Genomic DNA, 22828 nt, shown 5'->3' on the forward strand with positions numbered 1-22828 from the left:
GGACTAGCGAGACATCACCTGGGAGGGCTCAGACAACTTTTAAGCCCTCTTTCTTTTCTTAAGGTGACCTTGAAATGGGTCTGCAGGTTCAAAATACTTTTATGGGGGAGGAGCAAGGGAAACAAAACCCAGGCGCGTGGATGCAGGGTGGATGGCATAAGCGTCACTCCGATAGGAACCCAGGCTTAAAACCCCATGAGACCCTGCAGTCGTGACAGGGGGTTTGCCACCCAGTCCCGCTGGCTGCGATGGGGACACCTGGGACATCAGACGTGAGCTACAAAGTGTAATAAAATATTTAGCTCTCTGCAGCAGCTGGGGTAGCTGTGCTGCTCGGCACCCCCTTGGCATGTCACTGCCACCCAGCCCAGCGCCAACACCGGGGGATGTGGCAGAGCCAAGCAGGTCCCCAGCATCGAGCAGAGCCCTGTGCAGGGACGGGGCGTGCCCCTGCAATGATGGAGGTGAGGAAAGGTGACTTTAAAGAGAAAGGGGCCTGGGTGAGAGGCTTTCCTGGACAGATGTTAGCAGCCCTGGCTTTGTGCCAGTGGAGGGCCTTTTGTTTTGTTTTTTGACATTTGCTGTTTTGCTCCGACACTTGCTTCTGCCCTGATACTTGCTGAGGGTTTTTCTTTCTTTTCTTTCTTTCTGCATTTGCTTTTTAATCCCTGGTTCAAACGCTTATGCTCATGTCTTATGCTGAATTTAAAACCATCTGGTGCTTTGTTTTATTGTGAGCCCAGCAAGTGCCAGGACATTTATCCCCCTTACCTTCCTCCTCGCCACGACAGCGCCAGTGCCTCCTAATCCAAGTGACAGCCCCGAAAAATCCTTGCTGTCACCCAACAAAGAGACTAGCCACACATTGCATGCGTGCAGCCAGGTGGGCAATGGGGACATGCAGCATCCTTGGTGTCCCCATGTCCCCAGCCAGCCCACAGGGAGGCACAGACCCCCGGCTCAGCAGTGCCAGGCTGTATCACCCCAGTACAAATTCCTGACTAAATTTTAGGGCTGGCTGTTAGCAAAGGTATCCTGATTTCATTTTTTCCACCCTTTTCCTACAGGAGGAAAGCATGTTTTTAAGGAGCCACAGAACCCTGCCAGACACGGAGCCCGACAGCCTATTTTTGGAGCTCCCTTCCAGCAAGCAGCTGCATTTGAGGACAGCATTTGCAGTGAGCGGACTTTCCGGGCAAGCTCAGCAGAAGGAAACCTCCTAACCTAATATTCAAGTTCAGGGGTGAGCACTCACACCTGCCCTTGCAAAATACCTGCTGCAGGTGAGCACTGATGGGCCTGGACCCATGGGGGTCCCATTTCAAGGTCACCTTAAAAAAGGGAAGAAGGCTTAAAAGTTGTCTGAGCCCTCCCAGGTGATGCTGAAGCAGGACTTCAGGGTGCTCTCTCCAGTCCTCACCGCCACTCACCCATGCCATCATGTGTGACACAAGTCACACAAAAAAAAAAGGGGGGGGGGGGGAGGTGGGGGACAGGTGGGAAGATCCAGGACTGCCAGCTGTGAGCTGCTTCCAACAGCTGGGCCAGACCCAGTGCCACAGCCAGGCTCGGGGCTGGCATGGAGCCACCCAAAAAGGGGGTCAGCAGCTGCGGACACCTGTGCAGGCAGTGGGTGACCCCTCTGTGAGGCTGCCGGTGCCTGGTCCCTGCGTGGCTCTTGCTGCCCTGTCGTGCTTTCCTTCCCGTTGCCTCTGCACAACGGGGTGCTTTGTTCTGCCGGGGCAAGGAAAGGTCTGGCTGCAGCCCGGGGAGCTGGGGGAGAACTGAGAGCTGCTCGTGCCTTCCAGGGGTCTGCTCCCGCTGCACCGTCACTGTGGCCTCCCGCTGGCCCAGGGGAAAGCAGAGCCATAAACCAGTGAAAAAAGCTATGAAACCATCAGCAAAAAATAAACAAAGGGGGCACTTAGGAAAAGACACGGGAGGAAAAAGCAGGCAGAACCCTCCCTGTCTCACAGCTGGTGTGGGGAGAAGTTTGGAGTGAACTAAGCCCAAAGTTGGATTTTTTTTTTTTTTGCATAAGACAGTGGCAGCGGTGCTGGGCCGCAGGTGCCATGCCTCCTCGGCTGTGGCTCGTTGCTGCCATCGCATGTCCAGGCCCCGCTGTACAAGTTGCATTTCCACCGCCACTGCTCGGGCCTGATCCTGCACACCCTTTCAGTTGCAGGATTTTTCCCTCCAGCCCACAAGACCCTGAAGTTTGCTACATTTGCTGTGCTGGCTCCTTACGACAAGAAGCATTTCTGTGGCTCCTCCATCACAGTGTGCAACGCTGCTTTGCTGGAGCATGGAATGGTTTGAGTGGGAAGGGACCTTAAAGATCATTTAGCTCCAGTTCCCTGCCATGGGCAGGGACACATTCCACTAGATCAGGTTGTTCCAAGCCCCCTCCAGCCTGGCCTTGAGCACTTCCAGCGATCTGCTGTCACCTCTGTGCTGATCCCTTCCAGGTCTCGCTGCTGAATAAAGCCTCTGCAGGCGGCGCTGGCCCCACCTTGCCCATCCCTGTGGGCAGCAAAGCAGAGGCACTGGGGACCATCTCCCATCATCTTCATGCCAATGCTGATGTGCCCCAGCACACGCTGGGAATGGGGAAAAATTGGGGATGGAAGGAAAAAGCTCTTGTGTGTAAAATCAGTCGCATCTGCTGGTTGCTTCTGCTGTCCTCCTGCCTTGTGGCAGGGGAAGAGCAGCTTGCGGCTGGCTTGTGCCACCTTGTTGCAACATCTGCTGCTGGGGAATGCGTACCTGCCTGCCCACAGCCCTGGTTTGACCAGACCTGTCTGGATTTGCATTCAGGGCTGGCGCAGGCTGTGAAACATAAACCATACGGATTCACAGAGCTGCACATAAGCACCCTGCCAAGCCCCCCCAGGTACCTGCCACAGGTGCCAAAGGGCTGCAGGGCCACGATGGCGGCCTCCCCAGCTTGTCCCACCTCACGGTCCTGGGCTGAAGTCGCAGCAGCAGGCTGCTGGGCACGGTGACCTCAGGGCAAGCAGCGCAGGCCTTGCTTTGGGGGCAAGTGGGGTAGGAGCAGCCTTTCAGGGTGCCCGGGGGGGCTGGCTGCCCCCCGCAGAAGGGGCTGTCCCCAGCCCACTGGCAGCCTGCTTGCCGCAGCCCTCTCGCCCGTGGGCCCGTCGGCAGGCACGGCCATGGGTGGCCCAGCCATGTGTGTCTGTGTCCAGGCAGCGCAGCCTCCTGGGCCGGGCGGAGATTCCTGGGGAATACTGGTAACGCTGGGGTATTGCCTTCTTGGTGGGAACTTTCAGCCTGGAACGTTCCAGCTGAGTCAGTCTGACAGTGCTGGGAGGGGAACCAGCGGCAGGTTTCCACCCCTCTGGCTGAAGGCCAGGGACACTAGGTTTGGTTTAAAACATTTTTTCCTTTAAAAATTATTTTTTTTCATAACCTGAAAGATGTAAAAAAAAAAAATAATATTTTTTTTTTTTTATATAACCTGGAAGCTTTCCCTGTGCGCTCCTTGCCCTGGCATGGCTGGTTGTCCCGGCGTGTCACCCAGCTGCCGGCCCCGAGCTCCCCCCGGCCCGGCCCGGGCTGGGGACACAGGGGGCTGCAGCCCCGCGGCTCCCCCTGGGCGGTGGCAGCACATGGCGGCCGCAGCCCCGCCCCCCGGCTCAAAGGGGCGGGGAGGGGCGTGGCCTGCTGGCAACATTGGCACTGTGAGTGGGCGGAGCCTGGCGGGCGCGGCCGGACGGCGGGAGCCATGCGGCGGCGCGGCGAGCAGGGCGGCGGGGCGCGGGCCCGGGATGGGGATGGCGACGGGGCCGGCGACAGCGCCCGGGCGGAGGGCAAGGCCGACGCGGGCCGGCGGCAGCGGTGAGTACCCGGCGCGGTGCGGGCAGCCTGGGCTGCCAGGCCGGTGTTGGGGGCGCTGCCGGGCGCTCCGCGGGACCGTGTCGCCGTCCCCTTGCGGTGTCCGCCCGTTGCCTCGTCCCCTAGCCGGACTCCTGTGAGCGTGTGCTAGCGCTGAGTCCCCTGTGCCGTAGGTCTGTCCCTCTGCCGTAGCCGTGCAGCCCTGCCGAGGCCATCATCCCATGCTGTGGCCGTGCCTCTGTGTCCCCGCACCGTGGCCTTGTCACCTGGCTGGGGCAATGACCCAGTGCCTTTCTCCTTGCCATGGCCGTACCACCCTGCCGCGGCCATGAGCCTGTACTGTGGCCGTATCCTTATGTCACCCTGCTGCAGCTGTGATCCTGTACCATGACCATGCCCCCCCCTGCATCCTGATGCCACGGTGTGGCTGTGTTCCCATGTCACCTTGCTGTCCTTGTGAAGCCAAGTGGTGGCCTGTTGCTATGCCAGCTGTCAGAGATGCCCCTCGGTGGACATGTCCCCATGGGGCCAGGCCTGTCGGTGCTCACCTGCAGCAGGTATTTTGCAAGGGCGTATGTGAGTGCTCGCCCCTGAACTTGACTATTAGGTGTCGACCGAGAGCAGCACCTAATAATTAACGGCGGCGTCAGCGAGGGCATCGCTGGCCCGTTGCTGCCAGCGCAGAGCGGCACTGCTCAGAACAAAGTCTTAGGGGGGTGGCTGGGGTTTGAGGAGCTCCCTGTGGCTCCGGTGTGGCTCATGTCACCCTGCATCCCCCCGGGAAGGGTGCCTGTGCCTGGGGGACCATGCCATCCTGCCCTGGCACCCCCTTTGCAACCCTTCCTTGGCATCTTGCAGCACTCCCCAGGGCAGGCAATGGGCTAAATCCTCTTCTGACCCCAGTCATGTGCTCGCAGGGAGCAAGCTGTGCTTGGACGCCTGTCAGAAACCTCTGCCCTCAATCCCCCCGGTGCCCGGACTAGTTTCCCCATCACCTGGCATGTTCAGCCTGCGAGAGACGCCGATGCTGGGCCAGCTGCGGCTCTTGGCTTTCCCTTCCCTCTCGGGGGCTGGTGGGTACAGGGTCGGTGCAGGGGGCACGGCCCAGGGTGGCTGGATGCGCTCCCCAGCCCTTCAGTGCAGGCTGCTGTCGGAGATGGTCACACGCCCCACCCTATGCCGGTGGCACTGGGGGACATTGCTCTGGGGACTGGTTTCCCCCGTGGCGCTGTGGGCTCCCCGAGCCCCTGTCCTGGCTTTCCTCCTTGTCCCTGGGGAATCGCAGAGGCTCTCAGTGCCAGGCTGGGGGGCACCGCCGTGACCCTGCCTGACCAGCCACGGCTCGGGGTGTTGCCGCAGAGTATCAGTTGCTCCTTATTGCTGGTTTGGCTTGGAGCTCCTGGCGCTGGCGTGGGCCCTGCCCTTCCTGCCTGCCCGTGTCCCGTGGGAGGCTGCGGGGGACTGGATGGTGGCCTCTTGTGACGCTGTGTCGCAGTAGGGCTGTTCTGACACCTTGGCTCCATCCCCAAAAGCCAAACACAACCCTGACAGGGGGCACCATTTCCTGGGCCCAGGGGTACACAAATGGCAGCCTCAGGTCCTTACAAGGGAAAACCCACTGTATCCAGCCATCGCAACTGGGGTTGGGAAGGGGGACCCTGCGCCACTGTGCCCCAGAGCCCTTGGGACAGGAGGGGACATGCTAACCAGGTGCCTTCCTTGCAGGGGCTGGCTGGCCTGCTGTCCCCGGCTGCGCACCCTCCTCCTGCACCTGCTTCTTATCTACATCTCCGTGCCCTTCCTCATCCGCCTCTTCCCTGTCTTGCTCACCAAATTTGTCTACCTGAACTTCTGTGAGTGCTCTGGGGCTGTCCCAAATGGGAGAGCCCCACCCCAGGAATTCAGTGGGCAGGGGGCTGGGGGGGGTCCCCCAAAAACATGAGTGGGGCTGCACCCAGTGCCTGGGTGGCACCAGGGCAGCACCCGTCTGACCCCCCGCTAGCCGTGGGCTCGCAGAGGAGGCACAGAGGGACCTTTCCCGTTGGCGCCTTCTGTTTTGCAAGCTGTAATAACATAGTGCCACCAACCCTGTTTACCGCCTGCAGTTACAACATATCTGGGCACGCACAGCCTCAACGGGGCTGGAAATCTGGGTGGGAGGAGGTAGCAGAGGGCTGTGCTCGCCTACCCGCTCCCCGGGCTGGCGCTACCACAGCCCTTGGCTTTTAGGCAAATAATGTAGAAACAATAGCATGTTGCTTTGGAAAAAATGCATCAAAGCAGCTGGGTATGAGGTTCCTGGGTTGCCCGTGTGATGGCTGTGATTTCTCCATTAGTGGCCTTCCCCTTCTTCGTGGACTTTCGGCGGCCAGAGCTGCTGCTGAACAACACCATCAACCTGTACCTCACCACTGAGCCAGACGTCACGGTTGGCATCTGGTGAGTGGGGCAACCCCAGCACCCCGGGCGGGCACAGCCGTGTGGCTACGCCAGTGTCCTGCCTGAACTGGGGTAACCCTGCTCTGCCCCCCACCAGGCACACGGTGCCGAGCAGCAGAGGGGACGAGGCGCAGGGCAAGGACCAGCGCTGGTATGAGGAGGCACTTGCCGACGCTCACCCTATCATCATCTACCTGCACGGCAATGGGGGAACCAGGCGAGTACCCTCGAGCGCTGCTGTGGGGCCGGGACCCCCCGCCGTGCCTCTCCCAGGGGACGATGGCATCAGCACAGGGGGAGAACTAGCAAAGTGGGTGCAGCAGCCAGCAGTGCTGCGGGGCTGGGGCTGCTGTGGTGGTTTCTCACCCCATGAGTCAAGGGAAGTCCTTTTGGGTGAAAGGTGAAAGTGAAACATCCAAACCACCCACCCCAGAGCACCCTGCACTCCCTTCCTGGATAAAACTCAGCCTGGTCCCTTGTCTGGCACTGCAGGGGGGTGCTCCTTGGGGGTCCCTTCCCAAGCTCTAAACCAATTTTTCCCATCAGGGCTGCGAGCCACCGTGTCCAGTTCTTGAAGGTAAGTGGTCCACTGTGGGAGGACTGGGACCTGCTGGGGTCCCCACACTGGCTTTGGGGACCCACGACAGACCCTGGGCAGAATGAACCCAGCGATGCTGGGGGGACCTGGGGGACATCCACTGCCCTGCCCCTGGACATAACACAGTGCCACTCTGCTGACAGACGATGGGGGCTGCTGGATTCCACATCCTGGCTCTCGACTACAGAGGTAAAATCATCCCCCTGCCTCTTGCTGTGTGACCCCCTGGGGCTGGTGCCTGCTAGGGTCACGACACAGAGCCATGTCCCCCCCAGGCTATGGGGACTCCAGCGGGTACCCCACAGAGAGCGGCTTTACCACAGATGTCCTGGCACTCTATGACTGGGCCAAAGCGCGGAGCGGGAACAGCAGCATCCTTTTCTGGGGACACTCCTTGGGGACAGGGTAGGTGTGGGGCTGGGCAAGGGGGACACACCTTGTGGATGCCAGCTGACACTGGAGCCCACAGCTGGTCCTCGGGCTGTGATGCTGCTGCCAGACTGGTGCCACCCAGGGGTGGAGCAGAGGGTTAGAGCAGCTCCTCAGCAGAGGCACCTGCAAAGGAAAACCTGGCAGGCAAGGCAGGGGTGTGAGAGTGCTGTGCACCCTGACGGGGCATCGTGGATGCTCCCCCTCACTGTCACCTCTGTTTTCACAGGATTGCCACGAATGCAGCAAGAAAACTGCAGGAGGAGCGAGGTAAGGGCCAGTGTGGCTGGGTTGGCCCCGTGTGGTGTCCCCCTGGGGGTCTGCACATCCCTGATCAGATTTTGGGGGCACAGAGTCATTGGGGAGCCCCGTCACACTCTGCTCAAGCATCAGGCTTGGCGTCCGTGGTGGGGACAAGTGGCTGTCCCCATTCTCCTTAGTGGGACAGAGGCATCTTGGTCTCATAACTGCTGCCTGGGACGTGAGCATGGCAGCAGTGTTAGTGGGGGATGACAGCCCCCCCCTGCCCCCCCCCAGTCATGCCTGCTCTCGCCCCACTCCGCCTTTAGGGGTCCAGGTTGATGCTGTTGTCCTGGAGTCACCGTACCCCAGCATCCGCGAAGCAGCTGCCCACATCCCCATCAGCAAGGTGAGCCTGGGGGCTCTGCCTGTGGGGCTCCCCAGCAGTGATGAGCGGGGGATCTGCCTGTGGGGTCCCCCAGTGGTGACAGGTGGGGGGGTTCTGCCCATGAGGTCCCCTGGCAGTGGCAGCCCCAGCGGCCTGGGTCTTCCCCCCTCACAGGGGAAGGGTGCATCAGTCACAGCCATGGCTCAGCACCCCCGCAACTCTCTCCCTGGCAGATCTACCGCCAGTTCCCGGGTTTTGAGTACTTCATCCTGGACTCGCTAGCTCTGGGCAACATGTTCTTCTGCAGCGATGAGAAGTGAGTGCCTGGTGTGAAGGTGCACAGACGTCCCCATGGGGCTGCGGGGATGATGTTGGGATCACCTGGCCGAGGATGAGTGGGTTGGACATAGAATCATAGAACGATTTGAGTTGGAAGGGACCTTCAAGACCATCTGGTTCCAATCCCCTGCCACGGGCAGGGACATCTTCCACTAGCCCAGGTTACTCAGCGCCCCGTGAAATACCTGTGCTCTTATTTGTGTTTGCCCAGCTTCCTCATGCTTTAAAAGTGGCTTTTTATTTGCATAATTTCAGGTACCATTATTAAGCAAAGTCCACAAGCCACCACCCTTTTTTTGAGTATTACGCACTTGGGTCTCACCCACGCTGCAGCACACATGCCACGGTAGCCTTTGCTGAAAGCCACCTGGCTCATGGGCACGTTTCAAGCCTGAGCACCCCATAATGGGGGTTTAAGGTTATTAGGGTGCTTGGTGCTGCCATGCCGGGGCAAGCAGCGAGGGCATCGTCCTGACGTGGTTCAGCAGCTGCCCTTAGCCACCGATGGGCTGGATGGTTCTGAAGGGCAGTGCTGGCAGGGGTCAGGGATGCTGTAGGACAGTTAGCAGGAGATGGGGAGACTCCCATGAGTCTGTTGGCTCCGGGGTGACTCCTCAGCACTGTGCTTGCTGCCCACAGTGTGAAGGTGCTGACCTGCCCGCTCCTCATCCTGCACGCTGAAGATGATGCTGTCCTGCCTCTGCACCTGGCCCACAAGGTGAGGACCGCTGTCACCACATGGGCTTTAACGAGGCCATGGAGCCTGGTTTGGGGTCCCCTGCACATGCCACTAACAGCACTCCCATCCCACGCCAGCTCTTTGAGACCGCTCGCAGTACCTACAAGGACAAAACCAAGGTGAAGTTCATTACCTTTCCCAAAAAGCTGGGCCTGGGCCACGACTACATCTCATTCAACCCAGAGCTGCCCGCCCTGGTGAAGTAAGTGCTGCTCTGCAGAAATTGGGGTGCACAGAATGACCCTTGGCCAATTCTTCCACAGATGCATCCTCCCCTGCTGCAACCATGGGTGTGCCTTCCCCCTGCTCCCTCCCCTCCCTCTGGTGTTTGCTGGCGTTGAGTTTTGAGCTCCAGTTGCTCCTCACTGCTCTGAGGCTGTCCTGAACCTGGGTGTCATGGGGAGGTGGCCCTGGGGACAGTGCCAGCTCCTCCCTGCCCTGAGTGCAGAGCTGCAGCTCAGACCCACTGATCCAGGGATCAGAAATCCAGCTCTCGGGCAGGACAGGACAATCAGCAATACAGAGTAAGGTTTATTGCGTCTTGTTGCAGAGACTTCTTGAACATTCAGTGATGCCACCTGCCACAGCGACCACAAGCACTCCCTCAGACTCCCAGCAGGAACCCCTCATGGCACTGAACTTACTGCTGTAATAAAAACTACAGAGAAACTTTCTAATTTGCCCGCTGCCACAAGGATGCTGCAGGTTACTCAGGGGATGGAGATACTGCTGCGGTCTGGATGCTTGCTTCTGGGGCAGCACCATGTGAGCTGTGACCGGGAGCATCACATGGGGCAGTGCTGGGGGCACACGGGCCTGTCTGCCAACTCCCCGTAACCCCCCTGGCACTGATGCCTGAGGACTAGTGAGAGCTGCACCCCAAAGTCCTGCTTCAGCAGCAGCTGGGAGGGCTCAGGTGTCCAGCTGTGCCAGCCCATCCCCAGCAGCTCCCCCCCTACACCCACTTTCTGTGTCAGCGTTGGTGCAGGTGAGCTCAGTCCCTAATTTTAGGCTTCAGCAAACAGGCGCTTGGACTCTAATGGCACTTTTATTTTTAGCACCTATGCAAGCAACAGGGCAACACCGTTTTACTTTCCGCACAGCACCTACATTATAAAAATTTCCCCCCTTCCCCCTCCGTCGGAAAGCCAGCAGCAGCAACATAGAGACTAGACAGCAGAGACAATTGTACAGCGCGTGTGCTTGTGTCCCCTGGCTCCAGCTGGCAGCAGCTCCGTGCCCCTACGCTGCCATGCCGTTCGGGGTCTTGTCCTCGGCTGCATCCCGGGGCTCGTTGGGTGGCGGAATCTTCAGGTCAGAGGGCTCCACATGCCAGATGTCCTGGGCATACTCCTTGATGGTGCGGTCGCTGGAGAACTTGCCAGCTGCTGCAATGTTCTTGATGACCATCTTGGTCCATGCCTTGGAGTTCTGCAAGGAGAAGGGTGGGACAGTGTGGCTGGAGGCTTGTGCCATGGGTGGCACCTTAGCCCCAAGCCCAGCTTTCAACCAGAGAGCCCCTACAGCAGCACAGCCAGGAGCCTCCTCGCTAGGAACCCATCTAGGTACACAGCCCCACCAGACCCTGTCACCAGATGGGCTGTTGTGCCCTGTCACAGCTCCCCTGCCTCATCCCCAGGCTGGCACTCACCAGGTACAACTCGCTGACCTTCTCCTGGCATTTGACATAAGCCTCATAGTCTGCAAAAACTTTAAACCTGTAGAAGCGAAGAAAGCAGGAGTCAGCAAGAGCAACAGTGCAGAGATGGGAGCACGCGGCGGCTGGTGGGCTCAGCACACGGGGCTGGGGCTGCCAGATCTGGGGCTCCCCCCGACACAGGTGCTTCAGGCGAATTCATCCCCCCAAGCCCTGTTTGCACAGGGCCCTGCAAGCCCATAAGTGCTGTGGCACAGGCTGGATGGGTGCCCCGCTGGGGCACACCTTGTGTCAACTTGCCAGGAAAACATTTCTCCGGTGTGAAGTGCCCACACCCTTGGGTGCTTTGTGCTCTGGCCAGGAAAGCCCTTGAGATACCTAAAGGCATCTATCATCAGGTGAGGGCTGCACACCCAAATCTGTCTTGGCCTTAATGTACCACAGGCTTTAATGCAGCAACTGAAGTGCCGTACACAGACAGCCTTGTGTACCCGTGGAGCATCAATTGCTCATCCGGGTGCATGGGCCAGAAAAATGGGACTTTATCAACCAGAGGGTGGATGGTTGGTGCAGGGGGCTGCTCCACACGGGCACCAGGACTTTGGTGGAGAGACCCAACCGAGGGGATGGATGGCATCCTAGGCCTCACCTGTCATGGTGGAAGAGCATGTTGACCACATCTTTGAAGAGATCAGGCTCATCTGGGGAGAAGAAGCCACTCTTAATCTGGTCAATGGCTTGCTTCAGCTCAGGGAGCTGGTCATAGTACTCGTGGGCATTGTACCTGGTGGGGAAGGGTCAATATGAGATGGTGCTGCCATGGTGGTGGCACCCCCACAGCATCCGCAGCCCTCACCCTTCCCTGTCCAGCTCCATGACGTCCTCCACCCTCATGCCAAAGATGAACAGGTTTTCCTCTCCAGCCTCCTCGGCCATTTCCACGTTAGCTCCATCCATGGTGCCGATGGTGAGAGCCCCGTTCAGCATGAATTTCATGTTCCCCGTACCCGATGCCTCGGTGCCCGCTGTGGAGATCTGCTCCGACAGGTCGGTAGCAGGGATCACTGCCAGCAAAACACATGGACAAGGGGCTTGTGGTGACCAGCTCTGGGTTTGTGTCATGCCAAAGGACATTAGATCTGCTGTCTCGCAGGGATGGAGCCATGGGGTGGACATCCCCTCCCCACAGCGTGCCCCACGTGGGCTACCTTTCTCTGCCAGTGAGACCCTGTAGTTCTCCAGGAAGATGACCTTCAGCTTGCTGCCCACAACGGGGTCGTTGTTCACCACGTGACCCACAGCATTAATGAGCTTGATGATCATTTTAGCCATGTGATACCCTGGAGCAGCCTAGGAGAAAAGCCAGGGGTGAGCCCGGAGGGCTGGCACCAGGGGCAGGTGAAGCACACCAGCTGCCACAGGCACCCGCTCAGCCCTGCCCCCATCCAAGCCACATGTCACGCCACCAGATTTTCGGGGGCTTGTGTGACCACAGGCAGCATATGGTTGTGCAACCCCCCCAGGAGCTTGGTGCCTTGCTTGGGTTGAAGCCAACAAGTGCTTCCCCAGCACTCCCTGGGGAGTTTCACAGACATGGCCCCACGAGACATCCGTACCCAAATTCCCCAGGATATTTTCAAGGACTTAGTCCAAAATGCTTTAAAACTCCTGACCCCACTTACCTTGCCCCCAATGATCACTGTCCTTGGCACAAACAGCTTTGCAGGATCCCTCCTGATGCCTGGAGAAGACAGCAGCGTGGTGTCACCCTCTGTTTTAGCTGCAGCCCCAGGGGATAGGGATGCTCATGCACTCCCAGGGCAGCATGTCCCCTCGGGGTGCGCGGTGGCTTACGGTTGTACATGGTGATGATGTGCAGGCAGTTCATCAGCTGCCGCTTGTACTCGTGGATCCTCTTCACGTGCACGTCAAACATAGAGGAAGGGTTGGTCTTCACTTTGTACTCCTTCTCCAGGTACAGCGCAAACTTCACCTTGTTCTCCTGGGCGAGGGGGCAGGGAACATGTCAGCTCCCAGCCTGCAGCCCCCTGCCTGCATCCCCCCTGCCCCCGTCCCCTCACCTGCTTCACTTTGGCAACCTCCCGGATGAAGAGGTCGTCGTCCACAAACTCGTGCAGCTTTGTCAGCAGGCTCAGGTCCCGCACGTAGTCCTCCCCAATTTTCTGCAAGAGGAGCACAGGCACGTGCTGATGGTGGGACGGGGGTGGCTGCCTTCATCAGGCATGCTGCTCCCGCCCAGCAAAGCCAGCCGTGCTTGGAAAGCGGCTGGATCTCAGGTGAGAGCCAAGCAGAGCCTGAACATTTAGAAGATGTAAACGGCTGAGGTTGGAGCAGCATCCCCAGGGTTGGGAAGGGTCAGGGACCGGTGCGCTCCCCCCATGCCATTACCTCTGCGATGAGCTCTGCCAGCCCCGGGTTGCAGAGCAGGAGCCAGCGCCGCGGGGTGATGCCGTTGGTCTTGTTCTGAAACTTCTCCGGCTCCAGCGCTGCAAAGTCCCTGAAGCTGTGAGGATGAGGAGGGGACAGCTTCAGGCTCACCTACCTGGCACCACCACATTTCCAAGCTGAGGATGATCCACCACCACCTCCCTCCCCGCACTTACACTTGAGCCTTGACTATTTCGGAGTGGATTTTCGCCACACCATTGACAGCGTGGGAGCCGACGATGCAGAGATGAGCCATGTTGATCCTCTTGGTGCCCCCCTCCTCTATCAGGGACATCCTCCGCAGCCGGTCCACGTCATTAGGGAAGAGGGATGCGATGTACTGCCAGTGGAGGCCGGAGAGGTGAGCGGTGCTGGTGTTTAGCGATATCCCACCCGACAGTTCCCAAGGAAGGGACACAATGTCCCCAGTGTGTTTCACACCAGCCAGAGCAATGGCTTTAACTGCAGAGTGACGGTGCAAACCCTCTCCAAAGGGTGCCCTCCCCCAGCATGGATGCCTCTGGACAGAAGAGTTCCCATAGAGAGGGTCTTGTGGACACACGCTTGGTTAATGGGGCCACTTTGGCAAAAGCCTCGTGCTGCCAGACCAGGAGGCTAAACCATCATCTCCCTCGTACCCCAACCTCATCCTTCTCCAGGATGAATTTAGCATTTAGGGAGCAAGGCAATGCCAACAGGTAAGTCCTTGGAGCAATGGGTGAAGCCTTTAAAACAGCCACCAAGTGCAGGATGGCAACGTGCTGGTGGGAAAGGGCTTTCCTACACCTCAACCTCCTGAAATAGCAGCCAGAACCACCCAGCCACACACCCGACATTACCAGTTTGTGCATCCCCCTAATCCCAATGGTACAATGCATGCCATCCCCATCCCGCTCTCCAGAGAGGGCTCCTATACTGCCCCAAGGCACTCACATCCAGGTGTCTCTGGTTGATCTCATAGATGATCTGCAGGTGTCTGGGGAGCAGCTTCTCCACCAGGTCCACCGGCCAGCGCTCCAGGGCTTCGGGAAGCACGGTGTGGTTGGTGTAGGCAAAGGTCCGTTTGGTGATGTCCCAGGCCTGCCCGGGGCAGGGGGAGACGGTGGTGAGCAGTGAAGGGGGAAGCTGGCACCCACACATGGTCCTCCCACTATGGCCAGCAGCACCTCCAAGTCCATGCTGGTTAAACCCAACCTGATTGCCCCACATCACTCCCCAGGCCACCAGCAGCTATGGGACTGATTCCCCAGACCCCCCGGTGCAGGAGGGTGGGTGCAAGTGGAGGGGACCCAGGGGCCAGGTCAGGTCTCCCTACCTTGTTCCACGGCAGCTTCTCGATGTCCACAAAAACCCTCATCAGCTCAGGGATGGCCATGGCAGGGTGTGTGTCATTCAGCTGGATGGCAACCTGTAGGAAGAGCATGGGTGGCAGTGGAGACAGGTGGGGGACACGTGGGCATCCCACTGCCCAAGTCAGTTGGGCACAGGCATCCATGGAGGGTCCACAAAACCTCCCCAGCCCTGGGTGTACATCTGAGAGGCATCAAAACGAGTTCCAAGGCACACGTCAGAGCAACCCTGGCTCATACCTGGTCGGGGAAGGAATCAAACACAGTCCGGACGCTGTCCGTGCTCCCGAATTTGGATGCTTTGAAGCGGCGTATGATGTCCTGGAGGGTGGCAGCCACAACAAAGTACTCCTGCTTCAGCCGCAGCTCCTTCCCCTCGAAGAACTGTGAGCAGAGAAGCGGGGTGCTGCAGGATTGCACCGCGCTGCCCAGGCACGCCTGTGCCTTCCTGGGGCTCCCTGCTGTGGGGGGACCCATGCCGGGACACATCCACCCCATGGTGTGGTGCAAGCCCCCAGCAACAGGTTTGGCAGCAGCTCTAACCCCTACATCGTCTTGCTTTCCCAAATTGAGCAAAAGGGTTTGAGATGTGCTGGTACAAATGGAGCTTAAATCTCTCCCCCGAGCATCGTGTAAACCTGTTCTCCCTGGTTTGAAAGTTTCAGCAGGAAGGAGAGGTACCAGGGCAACAGGAAGGGAAGCCACAGGGGATGTAACACCTAGGAGCTATTTCTAAGACAAGACTTAAAGCCACCGCTCATGCAGCACAGAACGTTAACCTGCTGGTCTGCCACAGAAGATCCGTAGGAGGCAACCTCCCCCCCCTCCCCGGAGCTGTGACACCCCCAGCTCTCCTTGCCAGCTGGGAAGGCTGGGATAGGATTAAACAGGGAAAAACCCCATCAGGACCTGCCCAAAACAGGCTGCCCAGCAAGGGGAGCCACCCCTCACTATCTCCCCCCATTTCCCCCCCAGGTCACTCTCATCTCCACTCCCTCCCTCTGCTGAGCGCAGATTTGCCCAGGAACGGACTCGCCTCTGCTGCAGCCCTGGGCAGCGCTGCTGAGAGGCAGCAATCCCCATCCAAGCATTACAGGTGGCGTGAAACACAACTGAAAGCATCTCTGCAGCACCCCGGCAAGAGGGGCTGCTCCACTTCGCACTCTGGGTGCTCTGTAGCTGTCCCTAAGGCAGGGACAGCCACCCTGCGTTGTGACTTACGTTGTCATTGGGGTAGAGGACACGGGAGATGTTCTCTGCCAGGTTTCTGTCCAGCACGGCCTGGATGTAGTCTCCAACATTGACTGGGGAGGAGCAGAGGGATAAGGGGGGCGCAGGACAGCCCCCCGCCCCATCCCGCATGACACCCCGCCAGCACCCACTTACAGTCGCGCAGGTTGAAATCGTTGGGTGCCCGAGCTGACCACAGCCGCATGGTGTTGACGGTGTTGTTCATGTACCCGGGCACGGGGGTGTCGTAGGGCAGCGCCAGCACCACCTGGGACATCAGCAGGGCAGCTGCAGCCAGGCTGTGCCCCTGGCTGGTGTCCCCCCACGGCCCCCCCTGCCCCGCCAGAGCCCTCCCATCCCACAGACCCTCCTGCAGGAGCGAGCTCAGGCTTGCACCTGCCTTCATGGGGTTGCGTGTGTGTGGATGCGCTTGGTACCCCTTGCCCCGGGGACACGCCAGGTCTGCCCGGTGGCTGGTGTTTGCCAGAAGCGCTCGGGGGATGGAGAAGGCCTGTGAGTGTCAGGAGAAGCTTAATTTAAGCCGTCCTGCTGGGCTGTGCGTTGCAGACCTGCTGGAGGGGCTTTTGGGTATTTCAGAGGTTGGATGCAGACGTGGAGCAGCAAAACCAGTCCCCATCCCGATGTCCATCTCCTCAATTTGCTCCACCGCTGCCTTTTCCACCCCAGCGACACAGCCTCACACACAACCCTCCCCGGCAGAGACGCTGGCAGGACCCGTGCCCAGGGCACAGCCGGCCAGTGGGAGCCCCCCAGGACAAGCCGTGCAGGGGGGGTTCCCCACACACTGGCCCCGCAAGGCTGCACCCCAGCCCGTACCTGGGTATCGACCCACTTGGCACCGGTGGCAGTGTGCTCCACCCGGCCGTAGAAATGCACGGGCAGCATGTACTCGGGACGAGCTTTCTCCCAGGGGTTGCCATGCCGGAGCCAGTCGTCGGCTTCTTCCACCTGCCAGAAGGAGTGAGAGCAGTGATGGGGCCACCCAACCCAGGGACCTCCCTGGGTTGTGCCGCGTGGAGGATGGCTGCCAGTGGCTCCGGCTGCTTGTAGCAAAGGGGACGATGCTTCGGAGCTTGTCTGCCCTAAATCCGAGTTTTGGTGCTGGCAGGGCGAGGCGAGCCCGAAGGCTGGGTTCTACTCCAACCACCCTGAACCCTGGGGTCTCCCTGCCGGAGGGGTGATGGATGGGGACGAAAGCAGTGTTTCTCTTAGTGCATCGCTAACGCTGCTGTGCTGTGGCCAAGACACCGTTAGTCCCCCTTCATCAGAGTTTCAACCTCAGCCTGCAGGCTGGCTAACGAAGCGGGCTCATTCCCTACCCTGGCCGTGCTGTTACAGGAGACAACCCAGGTTAGACATCACCTCTGGCACGGCCAGGGCAGAGCTCCCAGCAGCAGCACCAGGGGAGGTGAGCCCCGTTCAGACGCAGCAGCTGGGAAATGCGCTTGCTGGCTGTAGATACAGCTTTTGGGAGTCCTCACAGGGTCCCTGGGGGTATCTGGGGTTGCCTCCCACCAGGAGTTTTGCAGATACACGCTTTTCAATTGCATTTCCAAAACAGCCTCTTCTACCCTCTGATGCTTTAACCCAGGCGTTGAGCAGCACAGCAGGACTGGGGGGCTGGAGCTGGCCTCCCCTAGACCTCCCCATGCGGTTCCTGTACCACCTCGGCCAAACAGCCCTCACCCCACGAGGAACAGGAACGCAACTTCTCCATCCTCTCCAGCTCCACACAGCCACAGAGAAGCTCTCGTGGCGGTGCTGGCCCCAAGCAGGGCACACTGTGGACACGGACGAGGGCAGCCTGCAGCAGCCAGAGAATTCCCAAGGAGAGCATCCCGCTGGCCCCTGCAAGGAAGAGCTGGGGATGCCCCAGAGGTGGAAGCACCGACCTCTCTGCTCCTACAGCAGCCCCAGAAAGGGGTCCTGCTCCCCGCAGAGATACGGCTCATGTGCCAACTACGTGGGCAGGCATCTGCACAGACCCAGCTGGGATTTTTGCTAATTAGCAAGGTGTGCTACGAGGCAGGTCTGCTCCCCTCCACGCGGCTGTGCCAAGCCACTAACAGGCCTGAGCGGGAACTGTGACACTGGGCTGATCCCCAGCCCCACACGCTGGAGCCAGCCGGGATGAAAGACTGGCTTCCCCACCACAGGGAGGGATGTTATGTGCTTGCACCAGTTTAAGAAGTTAAACTCGTTCGAGAAAACATCTGACAAGATTTAAATACCACAGCACCGACTTTGGCTCCAGCAGTCTCCAAGCTAAGGGAAAGCATCTGTACACCACGACCTTGGCCTGACCTAAGGGGGCCACTGGCCTAAGGCAGCCAGAGGAAGGCGAGGGCCACACGCCTCTGTCCGTACCTGCCACCCATCCCGGATCTTCTGGTTGAAGATGCCGTACTCGTAGCGGATGCCGTAGCCATATGCTGCCAGCCCCAGCGTCGCCATCGAGTCGAGGAAGCAGGCTGCCAGGGAGAGGGGAGAGCAGTGAGCTGCACCTCCCCGGCGAGCCAGGAGCCCTGGCAGACGGCAGGTCCTTCACCCCACAGCCAGCCAGTGGCCCCAGGCAGCAGCCCTACAGGGACACAAGCCAGGGCCAGCACCCGCTGCTCGCTCCCCAGCCACCCAGCGCCTCTCACCCCGTGCTGGAAAGGCTGGAGCAATAAACCCCGCTGAGTTTAAGTATCCCCCCCCACAGCGGACGTAAAGCAGGGCTGTGCCCCACCACCCAGGCAATGAGTGTTTTAGGGGGCTCACTCACCAGCAAGCCTGCCGAGACCACCGTTGCCAAGGCCGGCATCCTCCTCGATTTCTTCCAGCTCTTCCATGTCCAGCCCGAGCTACAACCGAGGAGGAGAAGGCGATGGGAGACTTTCTAAGTGCCCGGCCCCGTGCAGGGGAGGCACTGCTGGCACACACTCCTGGGTGCTGCCCTGCACCCACCGCTACCATCTTCCCCTGCAGGCGGGCTCCAGGAGGTGGGTGGAAAAGCACCCGACCCTGCAAAATCCATCCCTGCAGGTGGGACATGGCAGTTTGCCCCCAAAGCAGTCCCTCTCCCCCTCCACTGCTGCTGCACAGTGTGGCAGGGGCAAGCTCTGGTGTTTAAAGCCACTACACCAGCCTTTACAAGGGGGACACACACCCTTGACCTTGCCATGGACAAGCCTCTGGGGCAGGGGGCACCCAGACATAACCAGGGCACTGCTCTTGTGGTCCCAGACATTTTGGGCAGGTCTCCCAGAGCTCATTCCCAGCCCCACTTCCCTCTCTCCATGCCCCAGCCTCATGGCTGCAGCCCCCCAGGGGCCGGTTCCTGCTCCCCCAGCACCCTCATCTCCCCAGGGCAGGCACCCAAGGGCCCACCCCCCTGGCTCCAGGCATCACCCTCTAACAGAGACACCCAGAGAAGCGGCTATACCACTTTTCCAGGGAAATTTAAAGTTCCCAGCCCAGGACGCTGTGGGGAGGAAGAGGTTTTGCCTATGCAAAGCTCCTTGGGCAGCTCAGCGGGAAGTAAGACGGTGCCTTGCCAGGGCCGAGCCACCCTTTCCCATGGAAACCCCTTGGTCCAATGTCCCGCTGATGTCCCACGGTCACAGCAAGTGGAGATGGCCCCAAGGCCACGGGCACCCATGTGGGAAGGCTGGACCCGCACCCCTCACATGGAAGTGGGCAGCACCTTCTCCCAAACCAACCGGCCACAGGCAAGTCCAGGAGCACCAGCACCGGCCACAGCCTCGCCGGTGTTCCACGGCACGAGGCTGCACAGCTCTGAATTTCATTGGCAGCCCCGAATGCCTACCACAGTATTGTAAGTGATTTATATTACACCAAACATTTTATTTTGGAAACGTTTGGCATTTGCATCTAGGGGGCTCAGCGTACGCAGTAAGGAAGATTTGCCTCAGAGCTTGACCTGCCACTGCTGCAAAGAGGATGATTTCCAAATAGTCACACCGTCTGCTTCCCCAGGCTACCACCAGGTACACCAGGCTCTTCCCCTCCACCCTCACCCACCAGCCGAGCCGCCATCCTCATTGCACGGTCAATAGATAAAATATAAAAAAACCCCCAAAAGTAAGTTCCTCTCCTTTGAATGTGTTTGCACAAAAGCTGCTGTTGTGCAACCACCCCAGCCGCATACGACGGCGTTGCTCACAAGGGGTGCAAACCACCAAAACCCTTCAATAACCTGAGTGCCGCCTGGTGCCAGCACCAGGCTGGGGTTGAGTTCGGCTAAGGTTTTATTCTCCACTGCCATCGATTACAGCTATTAATGGCCCCATGCGCACCATGAGCTTCCTTGCCATTTATGGGCTGGAGCCCTCATCCTGCCGGTGCTCTGCAGCACCGTGCTGCATCCCTCAGCATGCAGCCACCAGGCTGGGCAGCCCCGATTGAGCAAGCACCAGCACACGGCAGGTCCTGGACCAGTGTTTATCCATTACAGCACCGCTCGCAGCTGGGGAAGCAGTCTGCAGCCAGCATGGTGCAACACGGACATCCCCAGGAGCTGGAGAGCACAGAGCCCTCCTGGTCCAGGTCCTCACCGACCCCCTGGGATGCTCACCTGGTAGATGGCTTCGTCGCAAGCGTTCTGCAGCCCCAAGTTAATCATGGTGTTCTGCAGAGTCCTCCCCATGTAGAACTCCAGGGAGAGGTAGTAAATCCTCTGAAAGAGAAAACCATCCCTGGTCACCTTCCCCAGAGCTGGAAGATGCTCCCCTGGACCCCAGAAGCCACTACCAGGTGTTATCTGGAAACAAGAGGAAAAACGCAACTCTCACCAGAGTCAAGGTGGTTTGCACCAGGAATTTGAGGGCTGGGGCTCCCCAGAGGCCCCACGGCAGCCGTGCCCTGCAGCCCCTGCTCTCCCACTGCTGCTGTTTCCCAAGCGGGGAACAGCAGAGCGCCGAGACAGTTTTGTTTGGACAAGCTCCGGCGCCCTGTCCGACAGCAGGAACAACTCCACCATGGTCACCCCGAGCACGCTGGTGGCCACGGCCGTACAAAGTTAAACTTTAAAGAAGAGACATTTCCTAATACCACCCTGAGCTGCAAAGCAACCAGAAAACCAAGCAAGCCATCAGGGCCAGGCACCCACGATGGCCGCAGGGACACAGGCTTCCTCTGCCACCCCTGGGGGGCTTGGTCTCAGGAGCAGGGCACGCTTTGGCCTCCCCTCTCGCCAACACCACAGGTGCAGGATACGGCCGGTAAGGCAGAGCCTTGCGTAAGCCGTGCCCCAGCGTCAGCACCGGCAGGTTTTAAGGAAGGATTTAGGCCGGAGGAAGCAGCTGACTTGACAGGTTTCCCCAGGACCTGCGCAGAGTCGGGCTGGGGACAGCGATGGGATGCGCTGGCCAGGATCGGTTGGGCTTACTGGTTTGGCCCCAGCAGAGCTGGGAGTGGTGACGCCGGGCAGGTGGCACCTGGCACGGCTATCCAGGCAGGTCCCCACAGTCAAGCCCTGGAAAAGGCTCATCTTTTTTCTCACCCCTACACGACATGGGGAGGGGAGCTCTCAGGGGGCATGGTCCCAGCGAGGTGTTGGCAGGGAGGAAATTGGAGCTGACAGGGCCACCCAGGTGTCAGGAGGGGATAAGGGCTTAATCCCCCCGCGGCCAGAGCCCCACACGGGGCAAGCCAGCGGGCGAGCAGCGGCACAGGGGCTCCGGCACAAACTGGATTTCTCACGCCTGGGATCACCGTCGCACAGACGAGGCTTGTGCCTGTTTTAAACAAGGCCGGTTTGCGGCTTGGCTTCAGGGTCATCAACTCCCTTTGGATAATTCACCCTGGAAAGCTTTGCGGCTGCTTTTGGTAAAGCGCAGCCGGCGTGCGGGACAGTAAACACGGCGCCCTGCGCCCAGCTCCCGGCCAGGCTGCGCCCTGTTTGTTTTGCAAAGCAAAGGACAGTGGCCTCGGCGTGTTGATGTCCAGCCCCTGCGCTCGGCGGAGTTCAGGGGAACATCCCCCAAAACCGAACTCGACATTCCCCACATCCCCCTACCGCGCCCCAGACGTTACGACGCTGCCCACATCCCCCCTCTCCCACCCCATGTCGCCCACCCCGGGGATGCCGAGGGGGGGTTCCACCCCCACCTCCCCCCGCCCTGCGAGGGGGGGTGGCTCCCAGCAGCCCGGGGGGCGGCTCAGCATCCCCGCGCTCCCACCTTGGGGTCCTTCTCGTAGTAGTACTGCTGGGTGCGGATCCAGCGCCCCACCAGGTGGTCCCGCACGGTGTGGGCCAGGGCGAAGTAGTAGTCGCGGGGGGTGGCCACATTGCGGTCCTTGACCAGGGTGAAGTGGAGGTGGCGGTTGAAGCCCCGTTTCAGCTCGGCCACGCTCTCGGCCCCCACAATCCCGCGGATGCTGATCTGCTTCCGCCGCTCCTGGTCCGACAGCGGCCGCGACATCCCGGCGGGGCTGCGGGGACACGGGGAGGGGACACACACCGGCACGGCGTTCCGCCTCCGCCCCGGCTGGCGCCGCCCCGCCGCCCGCCCACGCGTGGGGCGGGAGCCTCCGGCCACCGGGGGGGAGCGAGGGGGGGGCCCGGGGCGCACAGAGGGGCGTGCGAAGGGGGGGACACGACACCCCGGGGTGCACAGAGGGGCGTGCGAGGCGTGGGGGCGGACCCGGGGCGTGCAAAGGGGTGGGAGGCCCCCGGGGGTGGACCGGGGCGGAGTGTGTGCGCGCAAAGGGGGACGACGACGACCCTGGGGGTGCACAGGCGGCGGGTGTTGAGAGGCGGGACGGACCCTGGGGGCGCACGGGGGGGATCTCGGGGACGCACAGAGGGGTGTGCAAAGGGCGGGGGGGACCCCGGGACAGTGCAAAGAGGAGGAGGGCACGGAGCCGGGGGCCAAGCACGGGTACCTCCCCCCCCGGCCGCACCTACACCGAGCAGTCCCGGCGCCGCCGCCGGGCGGGGCGCGCTTATCCGGCGGCAGCGGGCGGGGCCACGCGGCCCGCGGCGGGGGGGGGCGGGGCCAGGGGGCGGGGCCGGGGCCCTGCGAGGCCCGTCGGGAAAAGCCGCTCGCCCGGCCCGGAAGGGAAGTGTCGCGGTCCCCATCCCGGCCCC

At 60.3% G+C, this 22828-nt stretch overlaps 2 protein-coding genes across 2 annotated transcripts; one reads left to right on the forward strand and one right to left on the reverse strand.

Moving 5' to 3' along the window:
• Positions 1–3707: 3707 nt before the first annotated feature.
• LOC101912586 (lysophosphatidylserine lipase ABHD12) lies at positions 3708–9704 on the forward strand. Its single transcript, XM_055797137.1, has 13 exons — positions 3708–3858; positions 5581–5708; positions 6192–6294; positions 6392–6511; positions 6841–6871; positions 7036–7081; positions 7168–7297; positions 7551–7591; positions 7891–7970; positions 8183–8265; positions 8928–9006; positions 9105–9229; positions 9578–9704. Exons 1-13 carry the CDS (start codon positions 3746–3748, stop codon positions 9597–9599), a joined length of 1101 nt encoding a protein of 366 aa, XP_055653112.1. The 5' UTR covers positions 3708–3745; the 3' UTR covers positions 9600–9704.
• A 352-nt stretch (positions 9705–10056) lies between these two features.
• On the reverse strand, positions 10057–22333 carry LOC101912765 (glycogen phosphorylase L). Its single transcript, XM_005243025.4, has 20 exons — positions 21918–22333; positions 20312–20413; positions 18500–18578; positions 18100–18203; positions 16549–16680; positions 15868–15979; positions 15703–15785; positions 14722–14865; positions 14448–14540; positions 14066–14212; positions 13309–13472; positions 13094–13208; positions 12766–12867; positions 12539–12686; positions 12367–12425; positions 11893–12034; positions 11541–11748; positions 11334–11468; positions 10679–10745; positions 10057–10458 (listed from the first exon to the last, which is right to left on the reverse strand). Exons 1-20 carry the CDS (start codon positions 22158–22160, stop codon positions 10270–10272), a joined length of 2568 nt encoding a protein of 855 aa, XP_005243082.4. The 5' UTR covers positions 22161–22333; the 3' UTR covers positions 10057–10269.
• Between the last annotated feature and the right edge of the window lie 495 nt (positions 22334–22828).

The sequence above is a fragment of the Falco peregrinus genome, chromosome 1 (assembly GCF_023634155.1).
Source record: "Falco peregrinus isolate bFalPer1 chromosome 1, bFalPer1.pri, whole genome shotgun sequence".
Taxonomy (NCBI): Eukaryota; Metazoa; Chordata; class Aves; order Falconiformes; family Falconidae; genus Falco; species Falco peregrinus.